At 40.3% G+C, this 20,476-nt stretch overlaps 1 protein-coding gene across 3 annotated transcripts in view; it reads left to right on the top strand.

The window, feature by feature from the left end:
- The window catches only part of mad1l1 (mitotic arrest deficient 1 like 1), a 254,119-nt gene that overhangs the window by 88,952 nt on the left and 144,691 nt on the right, over positions 1-20,476 (top strand). For all 3 annotated transcript variants that reach the window (XM_061984162.1, XM_061984161.1, XM_061984160.1), the window contains exons 12-14: positions 1,615-1,755; positions 4,059-4,115; positions 17,421-17,509. In XM_061984162.1, coding sequence (XP_061840146.1) covers positions 1,615-1,755; positions 4,059-4,115; positions 17,421-17,509 — 287 coding nt within the window. The remainder of the gene's footprint in view (positions 1-1,614; positions 1,756-4,058; positions 4,116-17,420; positions 17,510-20,476) is intronic.

The following is a 20,476-nucleotide window of genomic DNA, read 5'->3' as shown; positions in this document are numbered from 1 at the left end:
GGCTGTATAAACAACTTTAACACTGTTACAAATATGCGCCACACTGTGAACCCACACCAAACAAGAATGACAAACACATTTCGGGAGAACATCCGCAGCGTAACACAGCATAAACACAACAGAACAAATACCCAGAACCCCTTGCAGCACTAACTCTTCCGGGACGCTACAATATACACACCCTGCTACTCCTACACTAACCCCCCCCCCCAACCCCAACCTCCACATGCTCTCTCAGGGAGAGCATGTCCCAAATTCCAAGTTGCTGTTTTGAGGCATGTTAAAAAAAATAATACACTGTGTGACTTCAATAATAAATATGGCAGTGCCATGTTGCCATTTTTTCCATAACTTGAGTTGATTTATTTTGGAAAACCTTGTTACATTGTTTAATGCATCCAGCGGGGCATCACAACAAAATTAGGCATAATAATGTGTTAATTCCACGACTGTATATATCGGTATCGGTTGATATCGGAATCGGTAATTAAGAGTTGGACAATATCGGAATATCGGCAAAAAAGCCATTATCGGACATCTCTAGTCCTGGATCATAATGTGGCTAATGTTGTCATTTACAAAGTCTGCTTGATTAGCATTGTTGTTGATGGGGAAGGGATCTGTGGTGATTGTGATTGATACTATTTCTATCATATCTATTTATTCGCTTACCTTGTAAGTCTTGGTGTCATAAATCAGATATATATGATAATAGCATCTCCGTAAGATTGATACTCTTTCGATCATATCTATTTATTCGCTCACTTTTTAAGTCTTTCGGTGTCATAAATCCCATATATATGATAATAGCTTCATTATAGGGGCAACTTGTCTTTCCACTCTACTGGTACTTTAGTACATTTTAATTCAATGACATTCTGAGGGCCAATGAAAAACGTGCTACGGACTGAAAATGGGCCCTGCGGTGCACCAAAAATATACGACTAAACAAACATGAATATTCTTCCAGTCCGGTTGTTGTGTTTGCAGCTTCACCAGTTTTTGTGTATCACACACACTTTCATGAGTGACAGTCGTGAGCTATTTGGAGACGCAGCATCACAGTGACTGACACTTGTGAAGGGTCCCCCCCCCCCCCCCCCCCCTGTCCTTCAAAGAGGGTGTTTTTCTTTTTTTGTCGTATAGATTCTCTGGACGCGTCTTTCGTCGCGCTATTATCCAGGAGAAAACGTTTATTTGAGTTTTTCCCAACAGCTTCTCACACCTCACATGAGAGCGCGCGGGAGAGGAGTGGAGGGTATTGGCGTAACGCCACGAGCCCGGAGACGTCGCTCTGTCATCGCGCTCTCCTTCGCCGCTTTGATTTCTTCTCTTTCGTCGTCATCATCCTCCCCGTTTGAGTCCGTGACCCCGAGCTCCTCTTGTCAGCCGGAATGAGAGCGCCGCCTCGCACTTTGTTCCTCATTTACAAAGGCGTTTGCCTGTCACGCCGATTTGTGAGAAGCGGCAGTCACATGAGGCGGAGAAATAGCAAATCACTCGACGCCATTCATTTTCCTTGCAAAACGCTCTGCGTCACGTCGCGCAAAATAACGTGAAGTCCCGACCTTGTCTGTATGCAGATCTCCCAAGAGGGTTGTGTTGATGTTGCAGGAGCGTGACGGCATGCGAGCCATTCTGGAGTCCTACGACAGCGAGCTGGCCCCTGCTGAACACTCGCCGCAACTCAGTAGGCGTCTGAAAGAAGCGGAGGAGATGCTGCTCAAGACGCAGACCCTCAACACCGAGATGGAGGTGTGTTTGTTGTGTCGCACATTGTTTGACATCTACAGTCAGGGCCAAAAATATTGGCACCCCTGCATTTCTGTTAGATTATGCACCGCTTCTCCCAGAAAATTGTTGAAATGACAAATGCTTTGGTATTCGCATGTTTATTTCTTTTGTTTGCATTGGAACAACACACAAAATAACCCCCAAAAAGCCAAATCTGATATTATTTTACACAGAACTCCAAAAATGGACTAGACACAATTATTGGCACCCATTTGGTAGCACACTTTTTGGAAAAAACAACTAAAATCAATCGCTTCCTATAACCATCAATGAGTTCTTGCTACTGGAATTTTGGACCACTCTTCTTTTGCAAACAGCTTCAGGTCTCTCAGATTTGAAGGGTGCCTTCTCCCAACTGCTTTTTTTAGATCTCTCCACAGATGGTCAATAGGATTTAGATCTGGACTCACTGATGGCCACTTCAGAACTCTCCAGCGCTTTGTCTTAAGCCATTTTTGAAGTATGCTTTGGGTCGTTGTCCTGCTGGCCTCTGACGGAGACCCAGCTTTCTGACACCGGGCCCTACATTATGCCCTAAAATTCTTTGGTAGTCCTCAGATTCATAAGTAAACATATTTGGTCATTCACATGCAGGCATAATGCTATATATATATATAAAAGTTAAAGTTAAAGTTAAAGTACCAATGATTGTCACACACACACTAGGTGTGGCGAGATTATTCTCTGCATTTGACCCATCACCCTTGATCACCCCCTGGGAGGTGAGGGGAGCAGTGGGCAGCAGCGGTGGCCGCGCCCGGGAATCATTTTGGTGATTTAACCCCCAATTCCAACCCTTGATGCTGAGTGCCAAGCAGGGAGGTAATGGGTCCCATTTTTATAGTCTTTGGTATGACTCGGCCGGGGTTTGAACTCACAACCTACCGATCTCAGGGCGGACACTTTAACCACTAGGCCACTGAGTATATATATATATATATATATATATATATATATATATATATATGTATATATATATATTCAATGTTCAAGGTTTTGTTCGTCACATGCAGAGTACACCACAGTGAAATGCTTTTTTCCATGCTCTTCAGATATTGCGTACAGTGGGATCCAAACACTAGTTGCTGAATCTAATACACTAAATACAAAAAATAAAACAATTTGAATAGCTTAATTACAAGACAATAAGTTATATATATATATATATATATATATATATATATATATATATATATATATATATATATATATATTGTTGCATTAGGACCAGATGTTCCTCCCAGGGAATTTAAGTTGCTGGTCACTCCCAAGTTATTTTGATGACACATAAGCTGAGTTCAATTTGACCACCTGACAGAATGGGTATTTTGTGATTTATTTTCAAAGCTTTGAAAATAAACGTGAGACCAATACAGTCCAGCAAGCGTTCCCTAGCGCAGCTAAAATGATCTAATCCAAAATACGGAAACCTTCTCATCTATAAAGTGTCTTTTGCTCCCACCCTCGTTGTCCCTTCCTCCAGCCCGAACACATACCCATTGTCCCCCTCAGCTGGGCACAGGAACAGATAAGAGAAAGGAGTTATGGCTACTCCCTGCATACCACAAAATCAAGGTTGACACATACAGTACTTGCAGACAACCAAAAGAGAACAACAGGAAGAACACTAGGTGTCTTGTAATATGACTATGAAAGTAAAGAAGTAACACTTAAATATGGATATATGTAAATATCTGCCTCCGACAATATATATATATATATATATATATATATATATATATATATATATATATATATATATATATATATATATATATATATATATATATATATATATATATATATCCATTCACAATTATACTGTAAACATATTTGTTCATTCACATAACACTCATTACAATATCTGTCAGTCCACTGACATTCCTAATGTAAAAATCCGCCTGTCCATTCACGTCCACATAATGTTAAAATATTTGTTCATTCACATAAACTACCTGTCAGTCCTTTCACATTCACAATGTAAACATCTCTGTCCATTAACACATAATGTAAACATCTATTTTCGCTCACATTATTAATCCATGTTATAATATTTGTCAGTCCATTCATATGCATACATTATGGAAACATATTTCTACTGATATGATTACACAATGTAAATGTCTGTCCATTCTCATAACAAATAATCCGTAGCCGCTTACAAGCCATTTTACAGTGATTTGTAACAGCCAAAGGCTGCATGAAGTTGATCTGCTGCTTTGTGTTTGACCGGCTCTCCACTTGTTTTCTGTTCTTCTGCTCAGGCGCAACTGACCAAAGTGCAGGACGAGACAGGGACGCTCAAAATGCAGCTGCAGACGGTAAAGAAGACAGTTTTTTTTAAAAATTTGAATTGAAACGCTAGCTGCCAAACGAGCGTCACGCTTGAAAATCGCACTCACTCGAAAGTGGCAGGCTGATGTTCTCCCCACCCCCCATTTTTTTGAACCCTGCGAGTCACTTGATGTTTGCCGTGTGCACGGCTGTCCTATATTCAAGCGCCGGCTAAAAATATCAACAGCGCAAGCTAAAAAGCTTGATTTTTAATGCCACGGCTCGCTATTCCCTTCTGCATGTGTGGAAATTGGGCCTCCCAAAATGCCTCAGTCTAATGTGAAAGCCACTTTTCCACCACGTGATGCACCTCAGTTCAACTCTCTTTTTGTTGATACAGTATTATCCTCACCACAAGTTGTCTGTTCATCGCTGTAGTAGACTTTTGTGGAGTTCGTCATTCCGACTTCCCGAGCGCAGCCTTGAAAGCACTTCAACTTCCTAAGACGCCCTGGCAGTCTCGAGTGCTAACTTGGCAGGTGTTTGCACGTTAACATGCGCTCATGCCACCGTGACTAACAAGCCTACTAACAGGATTTTTTACACTCTGCCCAGCAAGGAAGTTTGACTCTTTAAGCGCATCCACCTTTATTATGTTACCTGCTTTTCTCACCTGATTACATGCTCGCATAAATGTTTGACAGGTATTTATATGAATGTACATGCACATGGAGGAGATAGTCTAACAGCGTTTCATGGAGTTCAGGGGTGAGCAATCTTTATCCAGCGAGGGCCGCATACAGAAAAATGTAAGGACGCAGGGGCCACTTTTGCTGTACATGAAAATGTCTCTTAAATTTTGCTAATAAACAATATTATCGTCAGCATTATTTTGAGACCATTTTAAGCATAGTGTACTAATATAATACAGTGGACCCTTGATTTACAAACTTAATTGGTTCTTGAACATGGTTCGTAAACCGAAAGGTTCATATAGTGAAGCAGAGTTCCCCACAAGTGAAGTGAATTATATTTATATAGCGCTTTTCTCTAGTGACTCAAAGAACTTTACATAGTGAAACCCAATATCTAAGTTACATTTAAACCAGTGTGGGTGGCACTGGGAGCAGGTGGGTAAAGCGTCTTGCCCAAGGACACAACGGCAGTGACTAGGATGGCTGAAGCGGGGATCGAACCTGGAACCCTCAAGTTGCTGGCACGGCCGCTCTACCAACCGAGCCACACCGCCCCACAATGAACAATGTATACCGGTACATGAATAATTGGTTCTAACCTCAACAAAAGTCCCTCCATCCATCCATCCATTTTCTACCGCTTGTCCCGTTCGGGTTCACGGGGGGTGCTGGAGCCTATCTCAGTTGCATTCGAATTTAGTGTTGCCAATCAACCTATCCCCAGGTGCATGTCTTTGGAGGTGGGAGGAAGCCGGAGTACCCGGAGGGAACCCACGCAGTCACGGGGAGAACATGCAAACTCCACACAGAAATATCCAGAGCGAAGGATCGAACCCAGGACCTTCGTATTGTAAGGCAGACGCCCTAACCCCTCTTCCACCGTGCTGCCAAAAGTCCCTGTTTTAGTCAAATAATGCACACTTTAAATACAATATATATTTTTATATATATATACATAATATACAATATATATATGTATATATAATATATATATATGTATATATATAAATTGTATATAATTGTAAATAATATAATTGTATATAATATACAATATATATATATCTATATATATATATAGATGTATATTTTTGTCTTTAAAGTGCATTATTTGACTAAAATAGGGACTATTGTCGAGATTAGAACCAATTATTCATGTTTACATTGTTCATTGTGGGGAACTCTGCTTCACTATATGAACCTTTCAGTTCACGAACCATGTTCAAGAACCAATTAGGTTTGCAAATCAAGGTTCCACTGTATTATATTAGTACACAACTTAACAAGGGAGTAATGGATCAACAATATTTTATCCAAATAACACAATAACAATGGCAATCTGCACTGTCTACACACGCACACACAAACGTCCCTTTGGTTCTCTCAAAAACGTTAACCATGTTGCTACGATAATAAAAGAAAAGTCAAAAGTATACAATAAAAGAAAAGTTAAAAGTAAAATCCTTTTCAACTCACTGTCAGCGAACACCAGACAACGGCAGAGACACTAAACGGAGAAGAATAAATATAAAAACCACAAGGACATGGCAATTTATCAATGATGGCAAAGATATCGAGTTCATTTTCATTCATCACTTTTGTATATTTGATTTCAGCCCACTCTGATTAATTTTCCACATCAAAGATGCTAAAATCAATCCAATGTAGGTCACTATGTGCTAAGCCGATTTAGCTTTGTATAATAACTGATAATATATCTCATTGATAATTAGTTATTTTACGTGTCGAATATGCAGAGAAACAAAAAAAAAATAGCCTGAACCACACTTTGGACACCCCTAATTAGAGATTCACCGATGTGTTTTATTAAGGGTCGATACCGATTATTAGTATTTAAGGATAACCCTTATTTGGAGCCGATATTCATTTACTGTAAGAGTTATTTAAACACGAATAGTATACGTCAGTAAACAGCTGGACAAGTATTTAGGTTGTTATGTTCAACATTATTTTTTAGGAAGCGTCGGACCAGTAGTGGCATAATGTTTTATGCGGCTCTAATGTTATGGTTCACTTGTTTGCAAAAACCCTTAAGGGGATTTCACAACACACATTTATTACATGTCTAAGAGGAACACCAGCATTTGCATTTCAAAATAAGGCAAATCTTTGAAAATTGGTACAAATATGGGATTTCTCTACATCACAATAACTCCAAATCTACTACATTTTATAGCAGTTTATGGATTTAATACATTGTAAAGTTTCTCATGAGGAACCCTGAAATATTGTGAACATTGAAATAAAAACAACTCTGGGCTCCTTCACGTAGATTATAGTTGAGACATTTTTTTATAATTTCTTTCTGGATGTTACAGAAAGTTTGAGAATGTGTGAGCTGCTGCCTGCTCTTCTTTACTTATATTATAGTCTCCTATTTGTCAACATATTTACACAAAAGTAGGATTTTTGGCAGCGATATCTTTTATGTCGTCTTCATGTCCATCCGTGTATTTGGCGTTATTTGATTGCATCGCGGAACATGAAACTTGTGGCACTCCTTTAATGAGCCCACGTTGCGGACAGAGGCTTGTCCAGTGACTCTATCGCCGCAGCAGCAAAAATAACGGACAAAACAGAACCAAGAAGACGCCAGGAAAGAAGGACAAAAACTGGATTTCCCTGCAAAAATGTTAGGTTTCGACTGGTAAGCAGAGAAACTGTAGGTGACCAGCAGTGCAAGAAGGAACGAAAAGCGGGATGTGGTCGCTTGAGAAAGCAGCTGAGTAGACGGAGAATAATTCTCACAAGGACTCAAATAAATGTCATAAAGTCAGATATTGAAAACATATCAGAGGAAAATGATTGACAATGAGTAATTTTTGAAATGGAACCTTTCTCATGCAGGGCAAAAGTGCCAGTGCTTGAGCAGTGGTTATTACTATCGATTCTACATGTTTTTTTTATTAATACTGAATACTGGTTTCATATGTGTATATATTGTATCAGCTGATGTAGGTCTTTTGCAGTTGTTAAAAAACAAAAACAAAAAACTATTACGTGAAAATGCCAAATATTGGCGCCGATAATCATTTGATCTCTATCTATAATGTAGAGAAAAAACAGGTGTGCATGAACTGTATTTTTCCGACTATAAGGCGCACTTAAAAAATCATTTCATTTTCTCAAAAATCGACAGTGCGCCTTATGTGTTTACCGACCTCAAAGCAATTTTATTTGGTACATGGTGTAATAAGTGTGACCAGTAGATGGTAGTCACACATAAGAGATACGTGTAGACTGCAATATGACGTCAGTAAACAACACCAAAATTTTAAATGTTCCATTGAAAATAAAGAACATTACACACGGCACTCAAATCTGTCAAAATGTTTTAGTATGACTTTGAAGCTGCACCGCTTGATGGATTGTCGGCCCATTACGGCTACCGTGGTCAGAGATACAAGTATTACTATGGTGTGTGCATAAGGAACGCAAAATGGCAGCCATTAGCAGACATATTATCTGGCGTTTTGTTTCACAATAATATGCAAAACACACTTTTCTTACCTTCTGGTACCTGCTGATGTGTATTTGAGATCTGCGTAAGTCCTGAAAATGTGCGCACATCCGCCGCTGTAGTTTGTGCCGATGCTGTAGTCTATAAGCCATACTTGCCAACCTTGAGACCTCCGAATTCGGGAGATGAGGTGTGGGGAGTGGGGGGCGTGGTTAAGAGGGGAGGAGTATATTTACAGCTAGAATAATAATTATAATAATAAATTCACCAAAAGTCAAGTATTTCATATATATATATATATATATATATATATATATATATATATATAAGAAATACTTGACTTTCAGTGAATTCTAGCTATATGTATATTTATTTTATTATATATATATATATATATAAATAAATAAAATAAATACTTGAATTTCAGTGTTCATTTATTTACACATATACACACACATAACACTCATCTACTCATTGTTGTACTTGAAAGTGCAATGTTTTGCAGCCAGAAGCACAGCTTTATATACTACATACATACTAAATACACAGTAATGAAAACACAGTTGTTCTACTAACTGTACTGTGCTTGCTGCTTACTTACTAAAAAAAATCAACAACACTTACCTTTCACTATTTGAGTAGCCTTTGTTCTGCCATTTGCGTACTGGCGAGCGATCTCTGAATCCGGGAACATATCCTTCACGGATTTGTTGAAGACATCCGCAAATGAGAACGGGATGTTGCTTCCAGCTATCAGCATAGCCATCTTTGTCTCGGCATAAGTTACACCATCGGATCTCCATTTAGCGAGGTGGCCCATAATACTGGGCTGTGACACCGATGCTGCGTTGCCGACGCTTTGTGCTTCGCTGTCCGTTCATGACTGAGTATGTCCGTTCGGCCACCGTGTTCAATGGAGAAGTATGTTCTACAAAATTTACAGGCAGCATACCCCTTCCCCTTCGAACTGCCCTGGATAAACTGAAATTCTTGTTTTCATTCGTTTTGGAACTTACAAGCGTATTTCTTCATCTTACTCGTCGCCATGGCTGTATCTTCCTCGTCCGCATGGAGCTGGAGGGGGCGTGGCCTCCAGCTCCGGCTGGAAATCGGGGGAAAATTTGTCTCGGGAGGTTTTCGGGAGAGGCGCTGAATTTCGGGAGTCTCCTGGGAAAATTGGGAGGGTTGGCAAGTATGCTATAAGCTTCTTTTTTTCCCACTATCTTCTTGTTATGGGACATTCATCCTTTGTGTTGCCATTTCTAATAAAAAGTAGCGTAAAGTTCTTACTTATATCTCGCCATGGAAGTGCTCGCCATGGAAGTTTACGTAATTCACCCACGGAACTTTAGTTATTAGAAAGTTCCGTTCGGACGGTTTTTCACGGGACACATTTCCGTTGTTGCACTCGTGAGCCACGGATGAAGAGATGCTGCTCCGTTATTGATTGAAGTAAAGCCTGAATGTCATTAAAACAGTTAGCTCCATCTTTTGACACTTCTTCCACTCCCGTCCTTGCACGCTACACCGCTACAACAAAGATGACGGGGAGAAGACGCTGTCGAAGGTGAGCCACGTAAATAAGACCGCCCACAAAACGGCGCATCCTGTAGAGACGCTCAGAAAGCGACTTGAAGATCATCTGTAAAACATACCGTATTTTTCGGATTATAAATCGCAGTTTTTTTCATAGCGATTTATACTCTGGAGCGATTTATGTGTGAAATTATTAACACATTACCGTAAAATATCAAATAATATACCGTATTTTTCGGACTGTAAGTCGCAGTTTTTTTCATAGTTTGGCCGGGCTCCAGTGCGATTTATATGTTTTTTTCCTTCTTTATTATGCATTTTCAGCAGGTGCGACTTATACTCCGGTGTGACTTATACTCCGAAAAATACGGTAATTTATCTCATTCACGTAAGAGACTAGGCGTATATCAGCAATCGTCACACACAACCAATACAGATTTGGCGGGGGCGGGTCATGGCAGAAGTGCATTGTGAAAAAAAAGATGCTACCTGCTACTACTTCCGTACCTATGAAAATTGATCAGGAGTGACAGATTGTTTGGTAAACGTATAGCATGTTCTATTTGTTATAGTTATTTGAATGACTCTTACCATAATATGTTACGTTAACATACCAGGCACGTTCTCAGTTGGTTATTTATGCCTCATATAACGTACACTTATTCAGCCTGTTGTTCACTATTCTTTATTTATTTTAAATTGTCTTTCAAATGTCTATTCTTGGTGTTGGATTTTATCAAATAAATTTCCCCCAAAAATGCGATTTATACTCTAGTGCGACTTATACATGTTTTTTTCCTTCTTTATTATGCATTTTCCGCCTGTGCGATTTATACTCCGGAGCGATTTATAATCCAAAAAATACGGTAATCTATGCAACATTTTGACCAAAGAACCACCATTACATGTTATGTAGACCACAAGGAAGTGTTTTACATTTGCAAAAAAAATCATAATATGACCCCTTTAATGTGCCTTATAATCTGGTGCAGCTTTTGTATGAAAAAAAGACCTGAATAGACCCGCTCGTCGGCAGTGCGCCTTATAATCCGGTGCGCCCTATGGTCTGGAAAATATGGTAATTGTCACCTAATGAATCAACCAAGTGCAATATCTAGTTCTGGTGCTACGGTTATCATCACACTTGATCTTTCCTCTCCCCTTGTGTGGCAGTGTCGCAGTCAAACAAAAATAGCCAAATTACTTAGGTACACGGCTTTAAAGCTGGACCGTCTCGGCATCCGCGTTCCCTCCCATCACACTTTTACCGGCCCCTTGTTGCCGGGGAGACGTCAACGCAGCCGTGGCAGCGAGTATTGACGCATGAAATCCACCTGTCTGCCAGAGCAGTAATTACTTATCTGTCTCAGGGAGGCATGGGGTGAGGATTAGCAGGAGTTGGTGGGGCCCGGCAGATGCTGTCAGGATGAGGCAAATGGGGGTGTGGGGGATAATTGCTGGAAACGCTGCAATGTCGGGGCAAAAAGTTGTAGGGAGGTGTAAAAAAAAAAAGTATTCGGGGACACCGCTTAATTAGTTGATTGATAAATAAGGGGTAGGGCCAAACGCCCCTTATTTATATATATTTTTTATTTTAAAACAACATTTTAATTAACTGTATATTTTCAACTTAAAGGGGAACTGCACATTTTTTGGAATTTTGCCTATCGTTCGCAATCGACGGATGTTTTTTTTTTTTTTTACTACATTCTAACTCAGTAGTTCTCAAATGGGGGTACGCGTACCCCTGGGGGTACTTGAAGGTATGCCAAGGGGTACGTGATTTTTTTTTTAATATTCTAAAAATAGCAACAATTCAAAAATCCTTCTAATTATAAATATAAACCGATCTTTTTTTCCAAATTGTTCAAGAAAGACCTCTACAAATGAGCAATATTTTGCACTGTTATACAATTCAATAAATCAGAAACTTTTTTTTTTCAACCAAAAATGCTTTGCTCTGATTAGGGGGTACTAGAATTTAAAAAAAATTCCCAGGTGTACATCACTGTTCTAACTCATACATACACGTAAATAAAAGTCCACTTACAAGGGAGCCAGTGGGAGGTTTCCGCCCATTAAACCCAAAAAATAACCATCCAAAAACAGTCAACAATACTCCATTTATATTTTGTGATTTGAATATTATAAGCGCTAACATCCATCCATCCATCCATCCATTTTCTACCGCTTGTCCCTTTTGGGGTAAGCGCCGTGATAGACAAACTATTTATAGTGGCGCCGTGATCACTAGCTTGTCTGCTCGTGAGCTGCTTCCTCGCCTCGAAGCTTGTGAAAGTTTATTGTAGATCATAAATCATGCCTCTCACCTGGACAATAGAAGGATGAGGACGCAATCCGACAAATTGGTCCACTTTGACAGCCAATTTAGACCCAGAAATGGCGAGAACGACACAAAAAAAAATACTTGTTTTCACCCCCCCTTTCCTTCTCGAGGATTATGAGTCATTCTTCATACAAACGGGAATATAACAAGATTCTATAAGTCTGCATCCTAAGGACAGCAGACATTGTACAGTATGTGATGTTTTTTTTATGTTTGTTGTCTCTTGTGTCTGTAATAACCAGTGATGTAGCTGGAAAAAAAGCGAACGCCGTCATGCGTTTTTTTAAATTAATGTGCTTAATATGCTTAAAATAAGCAACATACAAAAAGATTGAATGTTATTATAATTGTGCCCGTTACTGCTCAGTGGCCTTGTGGTTAGAGTGTCCGCTCTGAGACTGGAAGGTCGTGAGTTCAAACCCCGGCCGAGTCATACCAAAGACTATAAAAATGAGACCCATTGTCTCCCTGCTTGGCACTCAGCATCAAGGGTTGGAATTGGGGGTTAAATCACCAACATGATTCCCGAGCGCTGCCACTGCTGCTGCTCACTGCTTCCCTCACCTCCCAGGGGGTGAACATGGGGATGGATCAAATGCAGAGGATAAATTCAACACACCTAGTGTGTGTGTGTGACTGTCGTTGGAACTTTAGCTTTACTCCATTACAGATATATTTACATCATTACTGTATTTACTTAAAGGTGCCATGTGTAGTAATGTGGCCAGAAATGGTACTGCAATCACGGTCAAAATTCTGTAGTCCAATCCCACTCTCCATGACTGAGGTTGCCAGATACGAATCCGAATCCTACTCCAAGGAACTTTAAATGGCAATCAATGAGTCCTACGATGTAGGTTTCTCTTGTTTATGCAAGGTGGTAATTATGTAATTATGCCACATTTTACTGATGTTGATTAGCCAAATGTATTTGTAAAGTTACGCAGCAATATTTTTGTGGGGAGTCGGGACAGATTGTTGGCATTACCCTGCTAAAATGTGTAGTTTGACATCACAGACCACCATCGAAATAATTATATATAATATTAAATATATTATATATCACACAGGCCTACTTTGATGGCAAACCAAGGCCAACAGTAAAACGACCGCCACATTTCGTTCAGCATAACCCCATGTTGCATCCAACCTGACACACTGCATTCTCTTCCCTGTACGCACATCACCATCTTTCAGTGCAGGGTGCGATTCTATGAGCCAACCCACGTTATGCAAAAACCACGTTATGCATAAATTATATAGCCCACTACCATGTCAATACACAAAGTAGAAAGTCATTACATGTAGTTAGAGATGTCCAATAATGGCTTTTTTGCCGATGTCCCAATATTGTCCAACTCTTAATTACCGATTCCGATATCAACCGATACCGATATATACAGACGTGGAATTAACACATTATTATGCCTAATTTTGTTGTGATGCCCCGCTGGATGCATTAAACAATGTAACAAGGTTTTCCAAAATAAATCAACTCAAGTTATGGAAAAAAAAAGCCAAATTGCCACTGCCATTTTTTTAACATGCCTCAAAACAGCAGCTTGGAATTTGGGACATGCTCTCCCTGAGAGAGCATGAGGAGGTTGTGGGGGGCGGGGTTGAGGTGTGTGTGTGTGTGGGGGGGGTGTAGCATTTATGTATATTGTAGCGTCCCGGAAGAGATAGTGCTGCAAGGGGTTCTGGGTATTTGTTCTGTTGTGTTTATGTTGTGTTACGGTGCGGATGTTCTCCCGAAATGTGTTTGTCATTCTTGTTTGGTGTGGGTTCACAGTGTGGCGCATATTTGTAACAGTGTTAAAGTTGTTTATACGGCCACCCTCAGTGTGACCTGTATGGCTGATGACCAAGTATGCGTTGCATTCACTTGTGTGTGTGTGTGTGTGTGTGTGTGAAAAGCCGTAGATATTATGTGATTGGGCCGACCCGCAAAGGCAGTGCCTTTAAGATTTATTGCCGCTTTGTACTTCTCCCTACATTCGTGTACCACTCCGTACAGCGGCGTTTTAAAAAGTCATAAATTTTACTTTTTGAAACCGATACCGATCATTTCCGATATTACATTTAAAAGCATTTATCGGCCGATAATATCGGCAGCCCGATATTATCGGACATCTCTACATGTAATGCATTATATTGTGCCAAGCAAATATTACCCCATATGTGTTTGATGTACATACAGTACCAGAAACCGCAATTAGCCGTGCTAATGCACCCCCCGCAACCCCGAGAGGGACAAGCGGAATGGATGGATGTTGGAACACATTTACTCAGCGCATCAGCATATTGAGAAAGAAATAGGCAACACTACCCATATCCACATAGATTTTATTTGTTGAAAATATATATATATGACACATCGACATACAGGCTAACGGGCATACGTTTCCTCCGTTATATATCGATGTGTCATTGACCGGGCTAGCATGCTAATAAGCATTACACGAGGAACTAAGCACCATCAAACTAAGCATTTGTTGCACAAACATACTAGCTTTGTTAGACAAGATCATAGACTGTATTGGACAATATAGTTTACATACGAAATGTCCATTTCCATTTTTTACAAGTAATAAGAAAACGTAAATGCCTGATTTACCTATCAAGGAGGAAAATAGCAAGTTTGGCGTCAGATGAAAAAAATCTTATCCGCCTTCAATCGTCTCCATCTTTCAAAGGCATCCCAGATACAAATCCTCGTTTTGTTCCTGGCTTTGTCATGAATAAATTGAGAATCGTAATGACGCCTTTTAGATTTGCTAAGGTCTGACATGTTTAGTAACTTTACCAGTGGCAGGAGCTCGACGAAGAGGGCGGTGCGATATTCTGATATTGTCCAACTCTTAATTACCGGTTCCAACCAATACCGATATAAACAGTCGTGGAATTAACACATCATGCCTAATTTTGTTGTGATTCCCCGCTGAATGCATTAAACAATGTAACTTTACCATGAATTGATTAACGTGGACCCCGACTTAAACAAGTTGAAAAAGGTGGGCGGGGTCGGGGGTGGGGGGGGTGTATATTGTAACGTCCCGGAAGAGATAGTGCTGCAAGGGGTTCTGGGTATTTGTTCTGTTGTGTTTATGTTGTGTTACGGTGCGGATGTTCTCCCGAAATGTGTTTGTCATTCTTGTTTGACGTGGGTTCACTGTGTGGCGCATATTTGTAACAGTGTTAAAGTTGTTTATGCGGCCACCCTCAGTGTGACCTGTATGGCTGTTGATCAAGTATGTTTTGCATTCACTTAGGGAAATCGGGAGAAATTCAGAAGAATGGTTGCCCAGGGAGATTTTCGGGAGGGGCACTGAAATTCAGGAGTCTCCCGGGAAAATCGAGAGGTTGAAACCGATACCGATAATTTCCGATATTACATTTATCGACATCTCTAGGTCAAACGGTAGAGGGCGGGGCATTAAAATTAAAACAATAAAACATTTTCAGGGCTGTAAATCTAATTTTGAAATCACCATATCCCGGCTGAACTACTGTTATCAGTTATGGGGGTATTCGAAAAGATCATGATTTATTAATGCCTTTTGACATATCAGGGCCATTTAATGATGACTTGCCATGAAATTATTACATATGGCACCTTTAATGGAGGTGTTTAGATGTTTTTAAAGGGGAACATTATCCTACTCAGTGGCCTAGTGGTTAGAGTGTCTGTCCTGAGATCGGTAGGTTGGGAGTTTAAATCCCGGCCGAGTCATACCAAAGACTATATAAATGGGACCCATTACATCCCTGCTTGGCACTCAGCATCAAGGGTTGGAATTGGGGGTTAAATCACCAAAATGATTCCCGGGCGCAGCCACCGCTGCTGCCCACTGCTCCCCTCACCTCCCAGGGGGTGATCAAGGGTGATGGGTCAAATGCAGAGAATAATTTCGCCACACCTAGTGTGTGTGTGACAATCATTGGTACTTTAACTTTTAACTTTAACTTTATCACCAGACCTATGTAAGCGTCAATATATACCTTGATGTTGCAGAAAAAAGACCATATATTTTTTTAACCAATTTCCAAACTCTAAATGGGTGAATTTTGGCGAATTAAACGCTCTCGGAGCGATGACGTCACAACATCGGGAAGCAATCTGCCATTTTCTCAAACACATTACAAACACCGAGTCAAATCAGCTCTGTTATTTTCCGTTTTTTCGACTGTTTTCCGTACCTTGGAGACATCATGCCTCGTCGGTGTGTTGTCGGAGGGTGTAACAACACGAACAGGGACGGATTCAAGTTGCACCAGTGGCCCAAAGATGCAAAAGTGGCAAGAAATTGGACGTTTGTTCCGCACACTTTACCGACGAAAGCTATGCTATGACAGAGATGGCAAGAATGTGTGGATATCCTGCGACACTCAAAGCAGATGCATTTCCAACGATAAAGTCAAAGAAATCTGCCGCCAGACCCCCAGGAAAAGAGAGCGGATGAGGGTATGTCTACAGAATATATTAATTGATTACAACTGGGCTGTCTGCACTCTCAAAGTGCATGTTGTTGCCAAATGTATTTCATATGCTGTAAACCTAGTTCATAGTTGTTAGTTTCCTTTAATGCCAAACAAACACATACCAATCGTTGGTTAGAAGGCGATCCCCGAATTCGTCCTCGCTTTCTCCCGTGTCGCTGGCTGTCGTGTCGTTTTCGTCGGTTTCGCTTGCATACGGTTCAAACCGATATGGCTCAATAGCTTCAGTTTCTTCTTCAATTTCGTTTTCGCTACCTGCCTCCACACTACAACCATCAGTTTCAATACATGCGTAATCTGTTGAATTGCTTAAGCCGCTGAAATCCGAGTCTGAATCCGAGCTAATGTCGCTATATCTTGCTGTTCTATCCACCATGTTTGTTTGTATCGGCATCACTATGTGACGTCACAGGAAAATGGACGGGTGTTTATAACGATGGTTAAAATCAGGCACTTTGAAGCTTTTTTTAGGGATATTGCGTGATGGGTAAAATTTTGAAAAAAACTTCGAAAAATAAAATAAGCCACTGGGAACTGATTTTTAATGGTTTTAACCCTTCTGAAATTGTGATAATGTTCCCCTTTAAGGGCTTTATAGGCAGAATAAACTGACTCGCACAGGCTCCATTTGATTGCATTTTTTTTTACAAGTTAGAATGCTTTAAAAAAATAAAAACATATGTGTTCTTGTCTTACATAAAGGATTGTGAATGATAGGCAAAATTCCCCCCAAAAAGTGCAGTTTCCGCGTAATGTGTATCCTTTTCTTGCTGATGCCTGGTTTATTCTCTTTCAGCTGGAGTTTGAGCTGGAGTCTCTGAGGAAGCAGCAGGCTGTCCCTGATGTCGTCTGCTCGGTCGGCAAAGAGGAGGTCAACATGCTAAGGTAGCAGCACCAACAACACCGACAAATATTCATGTTGAATATGAGTAGTAATGTGTAAAGAAGACAGGAACACCTCGGATTTGTTCTTGTTTTGCATTATTATGCTTCGCATTTCTTCTGTCTGCCACACGCCTTTCATTTGACCTTTTTTTTTTTAAAAGTGTTGGCTTATTGTTCAGTGAAAGTGGGAAAAAAACCGCTATTGATTAGGTCAGAGGAGCTAATACGGTCAAAGAGCTGACGGATGGCTTCATTCATCTTCTTTGGCAGCTCCTTTTGGCAGGTTTTCAGCTCTCATTAGTAACCGGTGTGGCGAGATCTCGCGAGATTAAAACATGGCAATATTTCACCTTTAGAAAAAAGCTGTCCTGTGGGCAGAACGCAGTCATATTTTTTAAATAGTTTGACGCACATCTTCTTCGCCGTGTGCGAGGGGTTGGAGCCGCACATTACTTAGCATGTCTTAAAAATCTGTGCAAGCTTGATCAAAGCTGCTCCACTAAACTCAAGCTTTTCATTTCCTTTAACCTGTCTTTTTTTTGGTTTGTGTAAAGCATCTTTGAGTTTTGATGAAAAGCGCTATATAAAATTAAAGAATTCATATTATCATTTAATGCGCAAAGGATTGCAAAATAGAGAGCGCATTCTATTTAATATGTTCATGTATAGCAGTGCTTCTCAATTATTTTTTGTTACGCCCCCCCTAGGAAGAAGGAAACATTTTGCGCGGCCCCCCACTCTCCGCCACGACTATAAATTGTATCCTTTGTCTATAAAAGTGTACACATATGCATAACATTGTATCCTTATTAGGGATGTCCCGATCCAGGTTTTTGCACTTCCGATCCGATACCGATATTGTTTTTGCACTTCCGATCCGATACCGATACTGACCGATACCGATACTGACCTATCCGAGCATGTATTAAAGTTTAAAGTTATTTAGCCTACATAGTTGTCAGAATCATGTTGAAAAGGGTTTTAGTACTCTTGATAACAACTAGCCAGCTGAATTAGGGGAGTTTAAATAATACACAATGGTTGGTGACAAGAAACTGACCTGTTTATTCAAGGATAAACACAAAATAGACAAAATTATACATGACAAACAGAAATGGCATCATTGAACTAGGGCTAGGCGATATGGCCTTTTTTAATATTGCGATATTTTAAGGCCATATTGCGATACACGATATATATCTCGATATTTTGCCTTAGCCTTGAATGAACACTTGATGCATATAATCACAGCAGTATGATGATTCTATGTGTCTACATTAAAACATTCTTCTTCATACTGCATTAATATATGCTACTTTTAAACTTTCATGCAGAGAAGGAAATCACAACTAAATAAAATCACTATTTTTTTCATACGGTGTTGATGTGGAAATGTTTGCCTCAGCATTTTGATGGTGTGGGCGTGTGGCACCGAATGGAGATAAGCGTCTCAACAGACGTTACAATATTTGAACAATGATGACGAAAACTGTTTTCTCTGTCGTGTCCATGTGTCGAAAATTGTTATGCGCTTATTTTTTTATTTGATTTTGTGCGTGGCATAGATTTGCCGTGCGCAGAGGACGCTTGAGCAGGCGCGCACCTTAGCGGCTGCGCTAGCATCACAGCTAACGTTAGCCATGCTGCTACCTCGCTCTCTGCTGGGAGAGGGCGTATACGTATATGACGTGACAGTATGTGACGTGTGTAAGAAGGTGCGCTCGCTGTCTGTGAGAGGGAGACACAGGAAAGAGTGAGAAGAGCCTGTCGTGTAATGCCAGCAGCTAAAAGCAACTGCGTGAGAATCCACAGACCTGTGGATGTGTTGAAGGTGTGCTGGAAAATGCGGAACGGAAATTAGGGAGCAGCAGAAAAGTGGAATGTATTATTTAAATCGGTGCGTTGGAAAACACGGACCGGAGTTTTTTTAAAACTGGATCTGGATCGGCATTTTCCCATGCCTTGCCGATACGCATTTTTTTGCAAATATCGGATCGGGACATCCCTAATCCTTATAAACGTTAAAGAAAACACAAGAAATGTTGATCAACTTACAACAACGAACAACTTTATTAACGTTATTTTTTTAGTCTGTAACAGAAAAAGATTTCAAGTGCATCAATTTTCCTGGAAAAAAAAACAAAAAACATTTAAAGGGGAACATTATCACCAGACCTATGTAAGCGTCAATATATACCTTGACGTTGCAGAAAAAAGACCATATATTTTTTAACCGATTTCCGAACTCTAAATGGGTGAATTTTGGCGAATTAAACGCCTTTCTATTATTCGCTCTCGGAGCGATGACGTCACAACGTGACGTCACATCGGGAAGCAATCCGCCATTTTCTCAAACACCGAGTCAAATCAGCTCTGTTTTTTTCCGTTTTTTCGACTGTTTTCCGTACCTTGGAGACATCATGCCTCGTCAGTGTGTAGTCGGAGGGTTTAACAACACGAACAGGGACAGATTCAAGTTGCACCAGTGGCCCAAAGATGCGAAAGTGGCAAGAAATTGGACGAAATTTGTTCAAAATACAAGGGTGTGGGGAAAGTCGACGAAATGGTCAGTCGTTTGTTCCGCACACTTTACCGACGAAAGCTATGCTACGACAGAGTTGGCAAGAATGTGTGGTGTGCTCTCTCGTCCGGTATCCATTGCCTGACAGTGACCACAGGAACACCTGATAATCGTAAAAGAATATTTCAATTTACTCTTCCGAATGCACTGAGAAGGCAAGATGAACACACAATACAAATACTATCTTGACAACATTTTGAATTGAACTGGTGATTTCGAGATGCACTTATTTATTTATTTATTTATTTATTATTAACCACAATCGAGGCAGAAAGGAACGGATATGCAAAGGCTGTTCAAATGTCTAGATTGAGCCAGTACTTGCAATTAATAAATCACCCAAAAGCAATCACCCACTGATTTAATAATGGTGCCAGTAAAGCCAG

The sequence above is a fragment of the Nerophis lumbriciformis genome, linkage group LG25 (assembly GCF_033978685.3).
Source record: "Nerophis lumbriciformis linkage group LG25, RoL_Nlum_v2.1, whole genome shotgun sequence".
NCBI classification, from domain to species: domain Eukaryota; kingdom Metazoa; phylum Chordata; class Actinopteri; order Syngnathiformes; family Syngnathidae; genus Nerophis; species Nerophis lumbriciformis.
The sequence above is the reverse complement of the archived record's forward strand: the minus strand, read 5'-3'. Positions and strand labels throughout refer to the sequence as shown.